This window comes from Vombatus ursinus, unplaced genomic scaffold, assembly GCF_900497805.2.
Source record: "Vombatus ursinus unplaced genomic scaffold, bare-nosed wombat genome assembly UNPS02014818.1, whole genome shotgun sequence".
NCBI classification, from domain to species: domain Eukaryota; kingdom Metazoa; phylum Chordata; class Mammalia; order Diprotodontia; family Vombatidae; genus Vombatus; species Vombatus ursinus.
This window is the reverse complement of record NW_020954596.1, coordinates 31,195,174-31,216,390: the sequence shown is the minus strand read 5'-3', so window position 1 is coordinate 31,216,390 and position 21,217 is coordinate 31,195,174. Positions and strand designations below refer to the sequence as shown.

Here is a 21,217-nt window from a genome sequence, read left to right as displayed (position 1 = left end):
GGCAGCCTCCATGATCTTCTGCATCAGTCCTTGCATCCTCAGTCAGGCTTGTGTCAGAGATTGAAAGACTGTGGCATTAAGAGGTCACTAACTGTACACCACCACCCCTAGCTCCCTCACCCTGCCACAGTCTTTCACAATGCTGTGCGTGCTGTGGACTTTTTTTTTTTAATTTAAGAAAATAAGCTTGCTTCTTTAAAGCTTCAAGTTGTTCCCCAGCCTTAGTGTCCTAGGATATGGTGATTCTTTCCTATCTAACTTATTTATACCTTTCGTGATTTTATTGGCTTGAAGCATATTTTAATCTTTTCATTTTGTCTTCATATAAAAATCACTATTGTATATTACTTTATTGGAAGCTTTTGAGACCTAATAGTTCAAGCTATTTTTTAATACTTTATTACCCTTAAGAGCCTGATGCCATCTACAAATGTGACAATTTCATAGTTTCTTCTAGAACAATTTAGAATGATTAATATTCATTCTTAGCGCTGATCTGTAGGCTACTGGTTACTGTTAGTATTTGTCTAAGCAAAAAAGTATCCATTTATCCTGTTTAAATTCTTTTTTTCTCTAGCCATGATTTTAAAAAAATCCTTCCCAATTCTATGCCAACTTCAGATTTAAAACAGTGTGGTTGCAAATCTTTGTCAAAGACTTTTTTGCAAGTCTGAATTAGCATTTCTCAAACGATTCACAGAACACTGCAGTTCCACTAAGCAATTTGAGGAGTTCAGCCAAAACCTAACTACAAAGAGACAACAGGCACATGGAGCAAAATCTGTCTGCTTTGTTGATTGTGTCAGTCACATATAATATATACTTGCATCCAGTGCAAAGAACATTAGCTTGATAAAATTGATTGTGTGGCTGAAAATGAGTTTTTTTGTTCATCTAGCATTGGTCTTTGAATGCATCCAACAATGTATATCATATAACTTGTAAGTTTCTATAAAATAATGAGTATAAATTTATAACATTGGCTTTTACTTAAGTATATATGTGGTTCTATGATCTCCTCAATGATAATACTCATCTGTATTAGATTCCTTCCTTCTTTCCTTCATTCCTTCCTTCCATCCATGACTTTTCCCCATATCCTCTAATAAGTTTTCAGTAAAGATTTTTTATTTATTTTTTTTAATCACAGGCATTTTTGTTAACAGACCATTAGGCAAATGATCATGCTAGAGGTCTTTAAATTTAGTTCATTCATCTAATAAACCTTTTGATTCAACGTTCCCTCTTACCAGCATCTCCACCTTCCCCAAAATATGTAGTCTTTTTTTATTCCACCCTGTGGAGAAGATCATTTGAAGGGTCACAGGGAAGTTGCTGTCATTATATTATAGATCTCACAGATCCACTCCTCCATGCAGATAATTCCGTATTTACCAAGAAATTTTTCAATAAGGGCACTTATAGTCAGGACAGTTCTGTTTCTTGATCTTGCCATAACCACATTTGTAAATCAAATCCTTCACAGAGTTCAGGTCTGGGCAACCCTATACAATGAATGGTGCCACAGTGCCTGCCGAGTGAAAGTGCTGTTGAAGATTTGGCAAAGAATCAAAGCTGCAATACTTTATGGACCTTGAACTTTTCTAATTCTGATGTCAAAACCTAATTTGGGTTCAGCCAGTACATAGTAATTGCTAGCTTTGTATGCCAATCTAGCCAGTTGCATTTTACTTTTGTACATCTGTCCATATTCCTTATGATAGGTTTTAGTTCTTTCATAGGTAGGTTGATGTTTTTTATCTGTTTTAATTTTTCTGTCTGGATTGTTAGGCTGATCCCTTTTGAATAATAGTGTCTCTTTAATGTTCTGGTTCTTGATATAGTTAGTGTAGTGTTATCTACAAATGAGAGGTTCTCATCATCTATGTAAGGAATTTCTTTTCCATTTGCATTTTTTCACTGACCATCCTTTATAACCTTTGGTGAGCATATGTGAATGTTTTATGCCTCACTTCATATTGATAATATATAGTAAAGCAGGGTAGGTTTTGTTTTTGTTTTTGTTTGGCTCAAGGGTTTTTTGAGTTAATTGTTATTGCATCTTTTGTTTTTGTTTTTGTTTTTTTTCCCCTGCTATACACATAAAATTCAGATATATCATTATAACTGAATGTCCTGATTAGTTTAGTATTGTTGTTATAGTTGATTTCGTCTATTTGTTAATTTGCTCTCCACCAAGAAGGAATTCATACTATAATTGGAAAAAAGTCAAACTAAGAGTATGGAAAAGAGAATTTATTTGGTATGTGTCTTAATTCTTGGAGAGTTTGCATTTCTCATTCTAGTATAGTTGTACACAGCAGAGTTTTTTGACCTATTTTCATTCCATGTTTCTGCTGCAGTTTTAAGAAAGTGAAACAATATTAACTCCCAGACATATTGGTTATCAAATTCAATATGGCTCTTTTTACAAATAGCCCATTAAAAAAAGTTTTTGTTTAACATGAAATTTGAAAATTTGAAACGTGGCATTGAAGGAATAATTGTTTTCTTTCTGAGAGATTGACAATAACTTTTAAAATATTATGTTTTTTAGAATACTATCATAGAAGCATCTATTCAGCTTCCTCCCTCCCTTTTATCACCAAAGCATAAAAGGGAAACCAGATTAGCTGATGAATCTATTTACAAGCTTCAACTTATTGCATTCCGCAATGGAAAGCTTTTTCCAGCAACAGGAAATTCAACAAATCTGGCTGATGATGGAAAGCGGCGGACAGTAGTCACCCCTGTGATTCTCACCAAAATGGGTTTGTTTCTGACAAATACTGCTATATAATTTTTACTTGTAATTTTTATGTATTTTACACAAAATAAAGTCCCAACTGATACCCAGTTTCCCTCCCAAAAAGGTAATTCACCAATAGAAATAATGTGACTTTGTAAGTTAGGCTCCAGAATATTGTTTTATGTTCAACTCTGTTTAATGACGCACTCAACAAATTCAAGATTTTACAGTTTAGCACATAAGTTGTTTTTTTAAACTATTGTATTTTTCTTTCAACAGATGGAATAAATATAGATACTCAACACATTCCTATTAATGTTACATTGCGTCGAATTGCACATGGAGCAGATGCTGTTGCAGCCCAATGGGATTTTGATTTGCTGAATGGACAAGGGGGCTGGAAGTCAGATGGCTGCCATATCCTCTCCTCAGATGAAAATGTTACAACAATTCAGTGCTACTCTCTCACTAGTTATGCAGTGCTAATGGTATGGCCTTTTAAAATTTTCTATGTGAAAACTAACATTGAACACTTGAGTTTTATTTTGCCTCAGACTTCCATAGAGTGCTTTTTAAAAGTCCTAAAATGACCTATTTGATTATTTAAGAGCGCTTGTTTAGTGTAGTTGAAAGAGAAATTGAGTTATTTCTAAGTGTGCTTGAGAAGTACACTGGAAGTCATGTAAAGATAGGAAACTTGACTAAATTAAAAATAGAAATTGCATTAGTAATCTATAATAAATGAACCAGTGTATTAAGTAAGATTACAGTTTTATAGATCTGGAAGATCCAGTCTCTGAACTCTAGATCTCCCCAACAAGTTCCTCTCATTTGTTGAGTATGTAAAATCCCTTCATTGAGACACAGATCATAACCATTTATAACTTACAGTTTTAGAATGAATGAAAGAATAAAGCGTTTTTTAAATGCTTACTATGTGTAAGGCACTGTGCTAAGCACTGGGGATACAAATAGAGAAGTAAGATAGTCTTTGCTCTCAAGGAACTCACAATCTAATGGGGAAGGCAATAAATTAGAAAGGTTTTAGCTGCAAGTCAGAGGGAAAGGTTCCATGGTCCTTAGGGGACAGCAGAAAAGCAGATATCAGTGCCTCTTCTTTAATGTCATTTCCACTCTTAAAATTATGTCAGTTTCTGATGTTGAACCACTCAATGGTGCTAAGGAATTTGGTGGCATGAACTTTCTTTTCTGAGCTTTCAGTAGCTATGGCTGTAGCATCTATAGGAGCAGTTGTCAAGAAGCATTTTCCCAGGGGCTTTTCCAGGATGACAGTTATGAACCCTGGGCTGGAAACACTGATATCCCCAAGGCTCTTGGGTTCCGGGCCCTGGGCTGTCTCCATCAGGATGTGAAGGAAGATGGTGATCAAGGTGGTGGAGGTTTGGCTTGCTTGGCACATGCTGCCTTCTGTCTCTTCCTCTGGAGGCTTTCCTGTTCCAGCTAGCCTGCTTTATGTTGGCAGTTGTTGGGGACAGATACTTCCTTCTCCACTGGAGCCCCTCCCCAGTTGATGGCTGTGAGAACTGAGCTGGAATCATAACTGGCGGTCTGGAGGATGCTACCACCTTTACGACGTCGATACTTACTTGCCTTTTGGCAGCAGTTGGTCAGCAATAGTTGGTGGTTATAATGTGGCTCCTTCTCCACAAGATTTCTCCTCTCAATGGTGGCTGCAGTTACTGAGTCAGAAACAATTCTCTCGGTTTTGGGGACATTGCTATTCCTAAAGTTCTTGGTTTCAGGGTCCTAGGCCTTCTCCATCAGAGTTTGAGTAAAGATGATGGTCAAGGTTGGTGGTGATCTTTGGCGTTTCTTCTCTCCTTTGTCTCCCTCAGAGTGTCCTGCTAGGGCAGCTCATCAGCCCCAGTGGGTGGTAGTTTGGATCACAATTGGTGGGGATTGCTGGCACCTTCTCCGCAAGAACCATCTCCCCAGATGAGGGCTGGGGAGGAAAATAAGAAGGTTGGACTGTAAAACATTTATTTAGATCTGAGTCCAAGACTTCCTAACTTCAAGTCTAACTGTGTCTACCATGTGACAGTGTTTTTGTGCCATCAGTTTAAACATGAGGAAACTGAGACTCAGAGAGGTTAAACTTTCCCAGAAATTTGTAATTAATTCTTGGCCAAACCAACACTAGATTCTGTTTTACCGTAAGTTTCTCTTTGAATTTTAGACTAATAGTAGTTGTTTCTATACAAGAGCTACAGGTAGCAGTAATGCAATGCATAATGATTTTCTGATGACAGTTGAGCCTGTCTTGGGTTATGTTGTATTGATCTAAACCTTTTGTTGGTTTATTCATGGGTCCCTGGAGCTCTTTAATTAGTATTTTTGGTTAAGCCATTTATTCATTGATCTGCATGAATGCATTTTTACATTGAAGAATAAGAGACAATAGTACCTATTTCCTAAGTAACTAATGCTAAAATGAAAAAAAAAATTTCTTACACCTAATTAAAATTTGATATACTTTAGGTTGTTATAATTGTTAGAAGAAGGTTTCATCACTTATGGCTTTTTGTAGACAGGTGTATATAGAGTAATCAGGAGTGGGGTAATGGTTTTTTAATGAACAAGAACTCATGTATTTCTAAAGGTATTTCCTAGACGTGAGTGGTTTGAAGCTAGTAGGAGAATTAGGCTGGAGATTTCCATGATTAAATTCAGTATTCTTTTTTTCTGGCTTATAATGAACATTAAGCAAAGAAATGAAAGGAATTTTTGCATAAAAATACTAGAAAGATTCTTTTCTCTTTTCTTAAATTCTATTCTTTTCCACTTAAAACACACACACACACACACACACACACGCTCACACACAACTAGACATATTCTGAAATTACAGAATTGTACCAACTTTCCCCCAGCTTTCTTGGCCCGGTTTGCTTCCAGTTTTGCTCCCTTTTTGGCCTAAATTGGCTTGTGCAGGCTGAGAAACATATGGAACAAGAGGTAGGAACTAAAGACTTATATTGACTCCTCAGCCATCTTCACAGTACTTTTGGTATGATCAGAACTGACAAATTTCTCCTCCAAAAGTGTTATTTATTTGTCCCGTCAGTGATAGAGGGTGAGGTACTTAGTATGGTATACGTGGCATGGCCGTAAAGTAACGAGATGTCTCAGAAAGGCACATTTGGAAAGCAGTCTTATTGCTTCATAATCACAACATATAAATTGTCATGAGAATCATATCCTCTTTTAAGACTGGAATTTCTCAGGAAATACATGATTTAAGTATGGCATACAATATCTTAATAAAGCAAAAATAATGAAAGAGAAATAGTAGTGGAAAACAGCAAATTGTTTCAGATTTGCACAGGAGTTTAATAAAAAATTAAAAAGAAATATGGATTATGAAAAAAAGATTTTTCAGACTTTAATACCATTGCATGATATACTACTGTAACTTGAGTTTTTCTCATTTAATCTATCATCAATTTAATGTTTCTATTTTTGAACTTGTGAGCCATTGTTTTAAACCATTTTAATTAGTTTAATCCTTTTCTGGAATGAGTAGGCCATTCTTTGATCCTGTGTATTTACATTTAATCTTTTTTTAGTATGTAATGCACTATTCTTTAAAGCAAAAATACACTAGCAAGTGTTATTTATATTAATTTTTCTTAAATATTACTGTGCCACCCAGAGGCAGCAAAGTGATATACATCAAGAGTATTCAGAAAATAATTAAGCTATTCCTTATAATTTAGGCAAGGGTATCATTATAAAAAAATAAATTGCTGTTTCCCAAAATAATTTCAAAATCGAGATTTTGAAAGCCATGAGGTTAAAAATTTTTACATAAAGTTGAAGAAATATTGCAAAGGAATTTTTAAACTTTGATATTTAATCCCATAATTTTTGTTTTTCTTTTTTCTTATTTTAAAATATTTTTGCACAAGTAAAACTTTATTTTTCACTAGTATCATTTGAACATACAGTTTTATTAAACAAATCATTTTCCACATTCTGACAATACAGGAAAATACTTTCTGATGAATTCTTTTGAATGAAAAATTCAGTGAAATAGGTTCATATACTTATACATTCCTCTCCACAAAGGAATCAACCTTTTTAGTAAAAATGTTTTTGTTTAGTTTGGTATTTATATAGCTGACTGTGGAAGCTAGAGTGTAAGAGAGGTAGAAATTATGAATGCAGAAAATTTAGACAGGTATGCTCAGGAACTGTCATATAGGGACTGAGGAGGCTTGGGAGGTGAAGGAGAAAAGTAGAATAAATTGTTAATTAACAGAGAAGCCACTGGAGGTATTGAGAAAAGCAGAATTTTATGTAGAGACACCCAAAATACTTAATGAAGCATCCAAAGTATGCATAGATCCTTTATCAAGTCAAAATAACAAGCATTTATTGGCTGGGAAAACAAGGAAAAGGCAAATATAGCCCCTCCTCAAAGAGCTCCTCATGATTTAATCTCTGACTGTTGAAATCTTTTTTTCTGCAAAACCTTTTAAGTACTAAGGCTCTCAATGGAGTCTTCCCCGATCATCCTGGCTGAAGTTGATCTTCCACCTCAAGTTTTCTCATAGCCCTTATTCTAGAACTCTCTTTTGCCCTTTTCACATTTACCTTGTATCTTAATTGTTTTTGTTTAAATTGTATCCTTTAAGGGAGAACTGTGTTATTTTTTTATCTTCATATCCCTAGCACCTTCATTTCTATGGCTCATTGCCCTGCTGTACATGTTTATTGAATTAAATTTGTTGAATGTAGTTATCTATTTTTAAAAACCTCTATAAATATAGAGAGCGTTTTTCCTGTATCTCTAATGATATCTGGCATCTTTTCTTCCTTGAAATTCATATTGTGAAAGTAGATCTCAGACTTTCTTTGCTTTCTGTTGAGAAAATGAATGTTAAAAGGTGCCTTTCCCCATTTCCCTAATGTAGTAAGAAAGTGGGTCTTAGGGAAAACAAAAACAAAACCTTAAAGCAGAATTTACTTTCTCTGCTGTTTGTGTCTTTAGGTTTCTTTTCCTATTTGTAACTTATAATTTCTTAATCTGGTGAGCAAAAATTACTACATAAGATGTTATTGCCTTTGATTTTTCAATCATTATCCATAGATTTTAATAATTAATTTTATTATGAATGTGATGGTGATTTAAATAGCACAAGACAGTGATTAAAAATGCATTAATTATTAGAGTTAAACACTTCTTATGGATTTTGTAGTCTGTTTCCTTTTTTTAAAAATAGAATCCATATAGAGCCACAGATGCTATGGGTTCCTCCATTTTTAAGAGGCTTTATACATTGATAAGATTTATTAAGTATTTATTGAGGCAGCTAGGTAGAACAGTGAATAGAATGCTGGACTTGAAGTTAGGAACACCTGAGTTCAAATTCAGCCTCAAATACTTTTTAGCTGTGTGACCCTGAGCAAATCACTTCACCTCTATCTTCCTCAGTTTCCTCATCTGTAAAATGTGGATAATAATAGCATCTACCTTACAAAGTTATTGTGATGATCAAAAGACATTATATTTGTAAAGCACTTAACATAGTGCCTGGCTCGTACTGGGTGCTTAATAATGTTCTTATTAACATCTTTTCAAGTTTTCTGAGTCTATCTAGTAATGATGTCAGTTGTTACCCCCTAAGAGAAGATTTCATTTTCCATTTTCTACAGTAGTTTTTTTTTTCCTGGTTTTAACTATAGTTATTCATTCCATTGTGTAGAAGAGTGATTAATTCACTGCTTGATTAAGTACTAGGATGATACAAACCCTGTAGATTCAGGTTTTTTTTTTCTTTAAAAACAAGATACCAGAGCTAGGTACAGTTTTCAAAATAAACCAACTACATACATACATACATACATACATACATACATACATACATATTTATATCCACACACATACATAGTTTTACTTTGCATTACAAGTATTACCTTTAACAGTTTTTTGGGGATAAAATATTCAGTTATATGTTTAACTGAGAGATCTATGATTTCATTGATGTTGTTTATTATTATTCAGTCATTTCAGTTGTGTGCAACTTTGTGATCCCATTTTGGGATTTTCTTGGCAAAGAAACTGCAGTGGTCTGCCATTTCTTCTCCAACTCATTTTACAGATGAGGAAACTGAGGCAAACAGGGTTAAATGACTTGCCCAGGGACACACAGCCAGTGTCTGAGGCCAGATTGAACTGAGGGAGTTGAGTCTTTCTGCCTCTAGCACTCTAAACCCAGCACTCTATCCACTGCGCCAATAACATGTAGCCTTATTGAGGCTGTTCCTCCTTATTCTTTTAGATTGTATTCCTTCATGCTTAAGTCAATATTTTCACCATCTGCTTTTGGCAAGTAAGAAAATAAATGCCTGTTGACCAGCTTCTTTAAAATGAGCCTTTCTTTGCTTAGCTGGACTGGGCCTGAAACAACAGACCAGAATAGTCTAGCCTGGACTCAAACCTCTTCTAGTTTTGTTGGACTCATAGAAACATAAATTATTCTGTTTTATTCTTGGTCTGAAAAAGCATCTTACAGTGAGGTATAGGAGGAAGATTTCAGTGGTACAGTGTTCTGGTTAGGTTTTGAGAAAAGATTGTTTGCTTGATAACTACCTTCAACCTTTTTATTCAGTGAATCTCATTTTTGCTTTGTAAGTTTTTGTGTCTGCTACTTTTAACCAAGGTCATTTAAGGCATTTTATTTTCTTTATTTCTTCAGTGAGATGGTGTTTTAATGATCAGATTTAGTCATTTGATATTTTAACCTTTCAGGACATGAGTGAAAATATGAATTATAGTTTGTATTGACTTTTTGGGCTAAGGAGAGACGAAGAAGTTACAGATGATGACAGTTCTTCACTTTGAAATGTAACTTTTTTTATTACCTTCTGTTTTCTATTTATTAATCAATTTCTAACCCATGTTATGGTACTCTTATTTACTTTTGACATATAGTTATATAACTGTTTAAAGTTTATATGTTGTTATAAGTTACTTCCTGCTGGTAATAATATATAATCCATTTTATTTTTAGTGGTATGGTTACATGCCTGCCAAGTTTAGCAGTTCTTCGAATATTCATAATACATAGGTCTGAATAGTCTACTTGCATAGTCTACTTGCATAGTCTTGCATAATACATAGGTCTGAATAGTCTACTTGCATAGTCTACTGTCCTTTGAACTCTTTTATTCCTTCATCCCTACTCATATTTTCCAACTTAGTTTTCTCTAACCTATCCTGGACTTATTTTTACATTCAAGTTGTCAAATATCATGTTTATTTTGATTTTATTTGGAGGATCTTTTCAAGTTCTTAATCAGATCCTTCTTTTTCTTTATTCTGTGCAATGGATATTATCTAGTAAGCTCACTTTACTGATTGCAAGCAATACAAGGCAATATGGCCAAGTTTATAGTGAAATGATTTTTTTTTCTTACTGTTGCAAACACTTTGAAACTAATTCTCACTTTATTTCATATCCTTGGAAAAAAGCAGTTTTATCGTCCTATTTAATACAATCAGAGATCACAAGTATGACTAATAAGTAACATGTGGGTGATTCTGAAACAGAAATGGATCAAAGAAGAGTAAGACTTACTTTATTTTTATAACCATTTCAAGAGTTTCAGTGAAAAACAACAGCAAACCTTTGACCAACCTTCTGGTGATGAACTTTCTGTACTTAGCATTGGGCCTCAGATGAGATACCCGTAGTTGATGCTTTGCATGGTAGAACTTTCTAAAACTTATAATCTACTTCAGTTAATCTTGAGAGTATAAAACTGGCTTAGGAAATTTAATGGAAACTATTCATAGTTATATCATAAAATGTTTAGAAAAAGGTCAAAGCAAACACTAAATCAGAAGAATGAAAGAAAAGGCATTGCTAATAATTGAAGCAGCTTCAACTAGGCTGACATGTTTAAATAGGTGACAGCCAATGGAAAAATGGGAAATAGAAGTCAGAACATTGACTAGTTATACTATAAAATATTCACTAAAATAAGGAGGCTAAAAGATCCTAGAAACCATTCTAACTAACAAATAATCAGTCTCCTTATAAAGCAAAGAGACATAGCAGCCAGTTGCAGTATTCATTTAAAGTGCAAGATCATTTGTAAAATACTGTAGGGGGAAATGCCAGAAGGCAAAAAACAACATTGCCTCACCAAAAATAGAGAAAATAGACCTCTAGAGAGTTTGGCATGAAATCCGGCTAGTTCATGTTATCCTAAGGATTTATGTTTACTTATGAAATTGGAAGGAGAAAAACAAACAGATTTGAAATAGAACAGATCTGCTCTTATTTTTATAGTGATTTACTTTCATTGACAAGAGTAGCAGATTGGCCAACTGCCACTTTTACACCTAACTCAACATACCATGTGAAGAAGTGGTTTTAGCACTTAAGATAATGTGATCAGGAAGAAAAGCTGGACATGAGGAGAAAAAAACAGACTAATAGGTGACGGTTTGAAAAAAAAAACCATTCTAACATAATGGAAATGATCCCGGTGTTTTGCTGGGAAAAAAAAAAAAACGAGGGGGGAGTGGGTGACCAAGAAGACATTGGCAACTGATGTGTATGGCTGCTTTCTCATTACCACTTAATTTTCACTAGAATGGTATTTATGCATACTGAGCAAATTCTTTTTAATGTAAATCCAAGAAGAAAACAAGAAGGCTTTTATAGGCAGGCCATTTTCTACAACATAGTTTATCTTTATCGTCATGTAGCTGATGAAGAATATCTTAACCCCTCTGTTTAGTGTTTATTACAAAGGAATATTTGACTGAGAGCGAAATACATCCTTAAAGTACGTCTTCAGACAGAGTCTGTTTTAGAATGGGTATGTGAAAATTGTGTAAGATTCCATAGCAGATGGAATAGAGGGAAAATTTTTAAACAAGTCCCTGAGTATTTACATCAATTAACATGTTAACCAGGAAGATAAATGTTTTCTAGAGCTCTTCGCCAGTCTTTATCTTAGAAAATATTTATTTTAATATCCACATAAAAGATTGATGGTGAGGTTTCCCAATGTGCCCATTTGCAGGTGATACTATACTAATGACACTGAACTCAAGATTAATACCATGCTTATTAAAAACCACAGGAAGGTAAAAGACATCAGTCTGACAGTCCATACTGGAAAAACAAAGTAGAAGAAATGCTAACATGAAGCTGGACAGACAGGGTGTCAAGTTAAGCTATCAATGCAAGAACCTTGGACAAATGCTGAAGATGAATAATGAAGTAGGCCTGAAATTGAATAAGAGAAAGGACACTAGACTGATTTATTTGGGATATTGAACAGTACTTTAAAGAATTTCAGACTCTTCAGTGTTGCAGAACCTTTTTCTTTAATGCCATTGTTTAACTGGAAGTGTTGTACAGCTATAAATCCTAGAATCCCGTGCTCCTAAGGCATTAAAATTACAGAGAACTCAAAAGGTAACAGAAACATGAAAAACTTAAGTAGGCATTGATGTGTTATTAGTGGCAACTTCCATTTAAGAAGTATTATAAAAGACATTAGTTATGATTTATGGGGTTAGAGGGAGGGAAAGGGACAGGAGTCAGCATTTTTATAGTGCCGATAATGTGCCAGGCACTGTGCTAAGTACTTTTTACAAATATTACCTCACTTGATTCTCACAGCAACCCTAGGAGATAGGTGTTATTATTATCGTTATTTTACAGTTGAGGAAACTGAAGCAGACAGAGGTTAAGTGACTTATCTAGGTACATGGCTAGTAAGTGTCTGAGGCTGGATAGGCTGGATTTGAACTCAGGTCTTCCAGACTCCAGGCCCAGCACTCTTTCTATTGTACCACTAGCTGCCTCAATAAGAAAATGTTGTGAAAAGCAGTTGGTCAATCTTTATATTTGAAAAGAACTAGAAGAAGTCTTCTAGCCTATTAGGTAGATTTTTTGATTTTCATTTTCAAATGTAATAAACATGTATTAAGTTCCTGTACTAGGGTCTGGAGATACAAAGATGAAAATTATACGTTACCTGTCCTTAGGAGCTTACATTCTAAATAGAAGACTTGTATGACACCATGGACAAGAATTATACAGAACCAGAAGGCATGAAGGACATAAAATATACATTGATTGAGGGAGCATCCATACTAATGAAATCATGGACATTTAATAATACATGTTTAAAGGTAAGCATAGGTGATAGGGTTATAGATTTTAGGCTAGAAATAACCTTAGAGGCTGTCTAGTTGACCTCCAAGGTCCTCTCTTCAGTTTTTAGATGAAGACCTTTAGGCCCAGGGACTTTCCTACATTCATATCACCATTACCTGGCAGAGCTAGAACTTGAACAGAGATTCCAAGTTCATTATTCTTTCACCCATACCACACAGTTTATAGAAGCCTGAATGAATCTAGAATTATTACTTTAGATATGTTGATTTGTTTGAGATGGTCAAAGTTTCTTTTACTCGATGTTTTATTTGATTTTTAAGTCATGACTTAAGAATATTTTTATTTGTCCTTTTCATGATCACACATGTAACTACTTCATTGCCTTATATTGTCTCCTCCTGTTATTTATTTTGTCATTTTGAATTTTGTCTTATTTAATTTATCTGACTGATAAAACTCACATATCTACCTTTTGTTATCATGTACTTACTCACTAATAATGGATGAGTAGATGGATGTTATCCTTCTCAACTGTTATTTTCTAAGTTGGCTATGGCAGGGTTCCAACTTTATGTACAAAGACAAGGACCGAAATTGCACAGGATATAGAAGGTTTGTGATCTGCATTAATATAGGGAGTGACCAAACTGATAAAATCAAGTATCCAATAAAATACCAAAGAAAGAAACTTAAGTTGTTCCAGAAGGTTGCATAAAAGTTGATGATACTTTTTGAAGGGTTTTTCTTTTTTTTTTTTCCCAGAGCACTCTATGGCAAATTAAAACAAAGGTCCTGAAAGAAGGCTGTTTTAATACTTTGCCTAAATCAAAATTCATTAATTCTTTTACCTGTTTCAAAGTGCCTGGCACATTAACTGTTTGAATTCCATTCTGATAGCTATGTACTGTCAATATCCATTTTAAAAATTTATTTTTTAAATCACAGGAGAAGTAAATTCATTTGGATTAGTGTGAATCTTAAAGGGTGCATGGGGGAGGGAGTAGTCTCCATTAGATTTGAAATATCGAATATATTACTACTACTTTCTTTTCTGAGCTACAGTTTCTATATCTGTAAAAGGAAGGAATTGAACTAGATGACCTGTAAGATCGCGTCTAGCTCAGAGTTCTATGATCCTCTGAAATAAATTCTTTTTTTTTTCACATCATAATATTCAAGTTGAAATTATTCCTTGAGAGGTAATTAAGTAGTGCAAAGGATAGAGCACCAGCCCTGAAGTCCAGAGGACCTGAGTTCAAATCCTGCCTCAGACACTTATTAGCTGTGTGACCCTGGTCAAGTCACTTAAACCTGATTGCCTCGCCCCCCCCAAAAAAAATTATTCCTTGAATATGTAAAGAATGTCTTCAAAAAGAAGTTGAATGAGCTGTTTTCTTGGTATAGTTTTGGTCATTTAAACCTGAAGTTCTTAAATTTTCATTTAATAAATGTTAAGAGTATTTTTTAAAAAAATCTTACTATTTAGTAAAAACTTTTGGGAAAATTGAAAAGCAGTGGAGCAGAAATTAGGTTTAGATTACATTATGTTCCAAGATAAGTTCCAAATGATATATTACTTTTATACAAAAGTCACATCATAAACAAATTAGTGGAACAAAAAGGAAATTACCTTTCAAATTTATAAATGAGGAAGAATTCATGACCAAAGAAAGACTAGAGAGGATCACAGAAGATAAAATGGGCAAAATGTTCCATTTTACTAATAGAGTAATGCAAATTAAAACAGTTTTGAGGTTCTACCTCACCTGTATAACACTGAAAAAGATAACAGAAAGAAAAAATGACAAATATTGTCGCACTTGTAGCATAACACACTAGCGCATTGGTGGAACTATGCCTCAAAACTTAATATACTCTGTATATCCATTATCTACTACTAGGCCTGTACCCCAAAGGATTCAAGGAAAGAGAAGGGTGTATGTGTGTGAATATAAGTATATATTTACATTGACAGGTAGACACATATATTTTTATATATATATATAGTTTTGATATATATTTGTGATATAAATTTATATTTATATCACAAATATTTATAGCAGCTCTTTATGGTGATAGAGAACTGGAAATTTAGCAGGTACTTGTCATTTGGGGAATGACTGAACAATATGAATGTCATGGAATATTATTGTGACATTAACAACAATGAAAAACTAAGGGGGTGGTTTCAGAGAAATCTGGGAAGATTTGTATAAACTGATACAGAATGAAGTGAGCTGAACCAGGAGAAAATTTAGGTTATGATAGCTTTGTAAAAATGAACAACTTTGAAAGATTTAAGAATTCTGATTAATGAAATGACCAACCGTAATTCCAGAAGATTGAAGATAAAAAATACTGCCTACTTCCTTACACAGAGGACACAGAGTTGAGATACAGAATGAGACCTACATTAATGGACATGCCCAGTGTAGGAATTTGTTTTGCATATTTGTTACAAGGTTTTCGCCCTCTTTTTTTTTTTCCTGGGTTTAGGGGAAATGAAGTGGGAGAAGTGCCTGTTAATGAAAAAAATTAGCTTAATTAAAAAAAATAAGATTATTTTTATTTCCAGATATATACCTATCCAGAGAACCTCTCCCTGTAACAGAGAATTAAAAAAAAAACAAGACTTGAGGGTGGGAGTGGGGTCATGTGTGTGGGAATTCTGGGTAGAGAAGGACAGAGTTCAGCAAAACTAACTAACTTGTCAACTGAGAATGGTTATAAAACACTGTTAATTTCCTACCTTTGTAAAGGAGGGAGAAGGAAGGGGTATTTTCTCATCTCTTTTCAGTCAAACTTCATCATCACATAAATTAATTTAAATGTATGGAGTATCACAACATTTTTCCAGTCACTTCTAAGTCCTCATTAGGAATCTCTATTTGTCCATTCATTTGCATTCACTTTTCCTCTTATGTAGCCGTAGTTGATGTGTACTCCATTACTTCCATAACTGCTTTTTAAATTTTGAAGTATTTAATATAGAACTCTAATAGTTTCTTCATAGTTTTCATGCCTGTTGTTCTTAAATGAATGCTTGTATTCCATTTCATTATTATTACAATTTATTTAACCATTCTCCTGTTGAATATTTCAGTTTGTAGTTTGTGGTTATGTGTAATACTGATATGAAAATCTTTATATTGATAATGCTTTTTTTCCTTCATTTTGATAAGGGTATATTTCTAAAAATGGAATTTTGTGTTCAAAAGGTATAAAATTACTTTTGTAGCTTACTGTGGGGCTATTATTTTACTCTTATAAAAAGAGCTTACATATCTGCAGTTACACCAACAATAAATAAATATACTTGTTTTTTTCCTCACCAGCATTGAGATTTGTTCTCTTCAGTTTTCCACATTTGATAAGTGAAAGGTGGTAACCTGAATTTGTTTGAATTTGCATTTCTTTTGTTAGTGATATTGAATATTTCTTAAAAGTATTAGTAACAATTCCAATTTTTTCTTTTGAAAATTGTCTGTTCCTGTGATGTGTAACTATTTATCCACTGTGGACTTAAAATTGCCATTGTGACTGAATTTTAAAAGCTCTTCCTTAAGTTAATGTCATATTTTTATTTGTCAAAATCATTTCAGATTTTAAATTTTGGGTGATTTCAAAATAATTTTTCTGTATATATTGGTATACTTGTTTTTGCTTAAGTGTTTTGTTATGTTGATCATTTTCTGATGTTGAATCAGCATTGCATGTAGGGTAAAAAGATGCTAGAATATTATGAATAATTTTAAAATGTATTCATTTTATTGGTTAATCTTTTATTTAATATCTTAAAAACTATGTTCATTAGGGAAATTGGCCTGTAATTTTATTTTTAGTGTAATCTTTCCCTGGTTATCATATTTGTCTCATATAATTATTGAATAATGTTCCATCTTTCTTTGTCTTTTTGAAAAATCTATGTATTATAGGATACAGGTTCTTGGAGAGTTTGAAAGAACCATGCTATGAATCTCTCTGGGCATAGTAGTCTTGAAACAGTATAGAGTAACTCTCTGATCACCTTTTTCTTCCTTTGAGATGTCTATTTAAGTTATTAATTTCCTTTGGTATCAGTTTGGGCAGTTTATATTTGATTATACAACCATCTATTTCCTTTTAATTTCCCAGTTTCTTATTTTATAACTTCAAAAGATGTCATCAAGAATTTTATGATTGGGAGAGAAATTAGGCTGGTCACAATGGGAAGATTCAAGAAGTGAGAAGTAGTCAACTTTTGTGATTTATGGATCTTTCAACACATTGTTGGGTGGACCCCCAGGGGCAAATTTTTGGGGATATGTGGACAAGAATCTCAAAAGAAGGGTCAGCTTCTTCAGAGGAGACTTCCAGACTGATGAGATCACAGATCCATTTTCATAGTATATTTGAGTACAACTGGGGGCAGTGTTCACTAATAGTATTATTGATTTCCTTTGTGTTGACTGTCTGTTAATTCAGGGGTTTGAATAAGATGAACTTCAATGTCCCTTCAAGGTCTAAAATTCTATGTAATACAGCTGTGAAGTTCTCAAACTTCCATATTTTTCTCATAGTCCTGGCATATTTCTCTGTTCTATGCTTAGCACAGCACCTGGCATGTGGTAGGCACTTAATAATTGTTTATTGATTTATTTATTGATTAATTCCACATATATACTACCACTGTGTTTCTCTACCAGTTTATTCCTTGATGCTGGCTTTCCTTCTCCTTGTTTCTTCTTGATTTTGACCATGTGGCTGATTTGGATATTATTGGCACTGTGGACCTGGTTTCTTATGAATAATTTCTTTGCTTTCTATGTCCCAGTGACTGAAAATTACAGTGGAAATTCTAGTTTCAAGAATTGTAAAGAGTTATAGATTGCCATCTTTATATCCCTTCTGCCCCAAATTTGTTTTCATAGCTAAAAATACCTGAAGAACCCAAGGCTTTATTTCCTAAATAAGAGTTCTAGAGTTCTGGTAGGTACAGAAAGTGTTTTTAGAACTAAGGATATGGAAGTCATATCAGAGGGGAACACAAACACGATAAAGAGCAGTCTGTGGCTCTGTAATGGAGGGATAGGCCCCTTGGACCACTTTACTATCTTTTAATTACCATGTTGTTCAGGAAGTATTCAAAATGACAGAAACTGAATGTATTAATTGAAAAAGAAAATCTCTAACAGTACCCTCGTACGCCACTCATGAGAGTTTGCGATCTGATGTGTACTTCTTATGCATATCTCTTTCTGTATCTGAATTAAAGTGTGACAGATTAATTCAGTAGGTATTAAGACAACCAAGTAGTTCTTCATGGCATAGCTAAGTAAAATAGATAGCAAATCTGAAATTTGAGTATATCTAAAATGTACAAGGCCAAGAGTTTCTTTCTCATTGTATTTTATGTCTCTGGAAAAGTCCTTGCAGTTAATCTTAAGAAAACTATAGATAGAATAACATTATTTCTTTTTTTCCTTTAGGATTTGACAGGATCTGAAATATATTCCCAGTCAGCTGATCTATTACATCCTGTTGTATATGCCACTTCTATAATTCTTCTCTTAAATTTGTTAATGATCAATGTCAGTTATATATACCATCACAGGTAAGAAATAAAATTAACAGCTTGAGTTATGATATCACATTTGTTTAGATAGAGCAAAACTGACAAATGTAAGTTTTTTGGTTAGAAACTGATACATTATATTATGCGAATTACTGTTCCTCTGCAGAATTTTAAACTAAGTAAAAAGCAAATGCCGCAAAAAAAAGTTAAACTCCAAAGGCACATTCCAAACTTCACTAAATTTGGGAATACCAAATATAGGTTGGGTCCCTGTCCCAACTAGTCCTTACTAGCACACACTAAAATACCTAAACTTTATGTACCCAGCATTTTAACAAGCTCAGCAGATTAAATTGATTTTATTGTTGTGAAAGAGGTCCATTAGTTCAAAAAACCACATGATTGGGAATAGAGTATTACATGTGCAAAGAGATTTTAAGGTTACTGATAGCTGAAGTGATAGAATATTGCCAGACAATTACATGTCCCTGAAGACAGTAGTAGTAAACTTTTAGTGTTAAAAAAGGATTTTTGGTCCCTAGTTTGCTGCTTATCTCTTCATGTCTGAAGGATATGAAAAGTGGAGAGGGGGAGAAAGGATTTTTATGTACACTTACAAGCCTTACATCAAATTACTAAAAATCACTGGAATTATTAATTCTACAGAGATAATGCTATTTGAGGCAAGATACAGCCCAAAGTTCCTCATACTATAATATATCGTGTTTTCGATATCTTTACTTTGTGAGTAATTTTGCATTTAAAAATAGTATTATTAGTATCTTTTATGACTCTAGATATTATGATTTTTTTTTCCTTTTCCAAATGTCATTTAAAAATATATCATTGGTTTATGGGGGTTTGTGCTTCTATAGCTAAATGTCAAGATAAATTATAGGACAAATATACCTGTAATTTTATAATACACTACAATACAATTATTTGTAATAATAACCATAATCCTTATTTTAGAATTTATTTTTCCTTCTAAATTTTAATCATTTTTCCTGATATATAATAGATTGTTCTTTGTACAACATTGAATCCAAAAGAACTATGGTACTGAAATATTTAGTATGATAGAATTATGATACCATTTATAAACAGAGTCTCAGATAAGGAAACTCCATAATGCATGTTTGTACTTCTGTGCAATGAGAATTGCCTGAGGCACATTGAGATTAAGTGATAGATAGGATCACATAGCTAGTATGTGTCAGTGGTAGGACTTGAATCCAGGTTTTTCTGACTCCTGTAAAATATCTTCTATAGCTTTAACATAATTTCTTCTTTTATGAAGTAGGAAGTATTCCCTTTTAAATGAATGATGTTGGTAAATTTGATGGTGAAGTATGTTTATGATTAATGTTTACTAAATGAATGTTTCCGATGAATATTTTAAACATAATATTTTAAATGAATGATATTGTTTATGATTAATCTTTACTAAATTATGTATTAAAATGATGCCTTTTTTTTAAAAAACAGTTTAATTAGGATCAGCCTTAAAAGCTGGCACATGCTAGTGAACTTGTGCTTTCATATTTTCCTGACATGTGGAGTGTTTGTTGGAGGCATAACTCAGACCAAAAATGCGAGCATCTGCCAAGCAGTAAGTTTTTACAAAAATATGAAACTCTGAAAACAAGAAAATATAATACAAAGGAACAAAACAGTGAACTCTTATTAGAAAATTAATTTCCCACATTTTATTAGGCCCAAATAAGAAAATATATGAGTACCACTGAGCAAGCATTTATTCTGAATATATTTCTTACTCAGCTTGTGTAATGCATTTTGATGAAGTATAATTGCTAGCTTTTAGTTCCAAATAGTTAATTCAAAGGATTGTTAAAAGATTTTGCTTAGAATAAATATACTTCACTAACATGAACCACATAGAATTTCATAGTATTATGTATTCCTTATACTTTCATTCAGTAAGGAAAAGAATTTGTAAAGTGGAGAGGGCAAAAATCAGGAAGTCTTAAATGTAAGGGATATTTTAAAACCATTAGTAGTTGTACTTTTTAAAGATTATCTTTTTATTACACATGTTTCATTACATAGAGCCTTCATATAGCTACCTCTGCCAATTACGTTCTCCATTTTAAATGATTTGAATGTATTTGAAAGGTTTGAAGTTATTCACTTTTATTCTCAACTGTGTTCTGTAGAACAGTAGTGGTAAATATGATGGGAAGGAAGAATTTCATGAAAAATTTTTTTTTTTAAATTTTTTATTTTTTGACTAGGCATTGGGGTTAAGTGGCTTGCCCAGGGTCACACAGTTAGTAAGTGTTATGTGTCTGAGGCCGAATTTGAACTCAGGTCCTCCTGAATCCAGAGCCAGTGCTCTATCCACTGCACCACCTAACTGCCCCTAAGAATCTAAGCATCTTTTTTTTTTTTTAAGGCAGTTGGGGTTAAGTGACTTGCCCAGGGTCACACAGCTAGTAAGTATCAAGTATTTTCAAGTATTTGGTCTGAGGCCAAATTTGAACTCAGGTCCTCCTGACTTCAGGGTTGGTGTTCTATCCACTACTGCACCTAGCTGCCCTCATGAAAAAAAAATTTAAACCATAACAATATTTTCCTTTCCCAGATACCACATATTAGATTTTGTATATATAAGACCAGGGGTGGGGAATCTGCGGCCTTGAGGTCACATGTGGCCTTCTAGGTCCTTGGGTATGGCCTTTTGACTGAGTCCAAGTTTTACAGAAAAAATGATAATAATAATCT

At 33.6% G+C, this 21,217-nt stretch overlaps 1 protein-coding gene across 1 annotated transcript in view; it reads left to right on the top strand.

The window, feature by feature from the left end:
- The window catches only part of ADGRA3 (adhesion G protein-coupled receptor A3), a 141,102-nt gene that overhangs the window by 109,156 nt on the left and 10,729 nt on the right, over positions 1-21,217 (top strand). The window contains exons 15-18 of the mRNA XM_027836611.1: positions 2,558-2,771; positions 3,029-3,237; positions 18,387-18,511; positions 19,961-20,084. Coding sequence (XP_027692412.1) covers positions 2,558-2,771; positions 3,029-3,237; positions 18,387-18,511; positions 19,961-20,084 — 672 coding nt within the window. The remainder of the gene's footprint in view (positions 1-2,557; positions 2,772-3,028; positions 3,238-18,386; positions 18,512-19,960; positions 20,085-21,217) is intronic.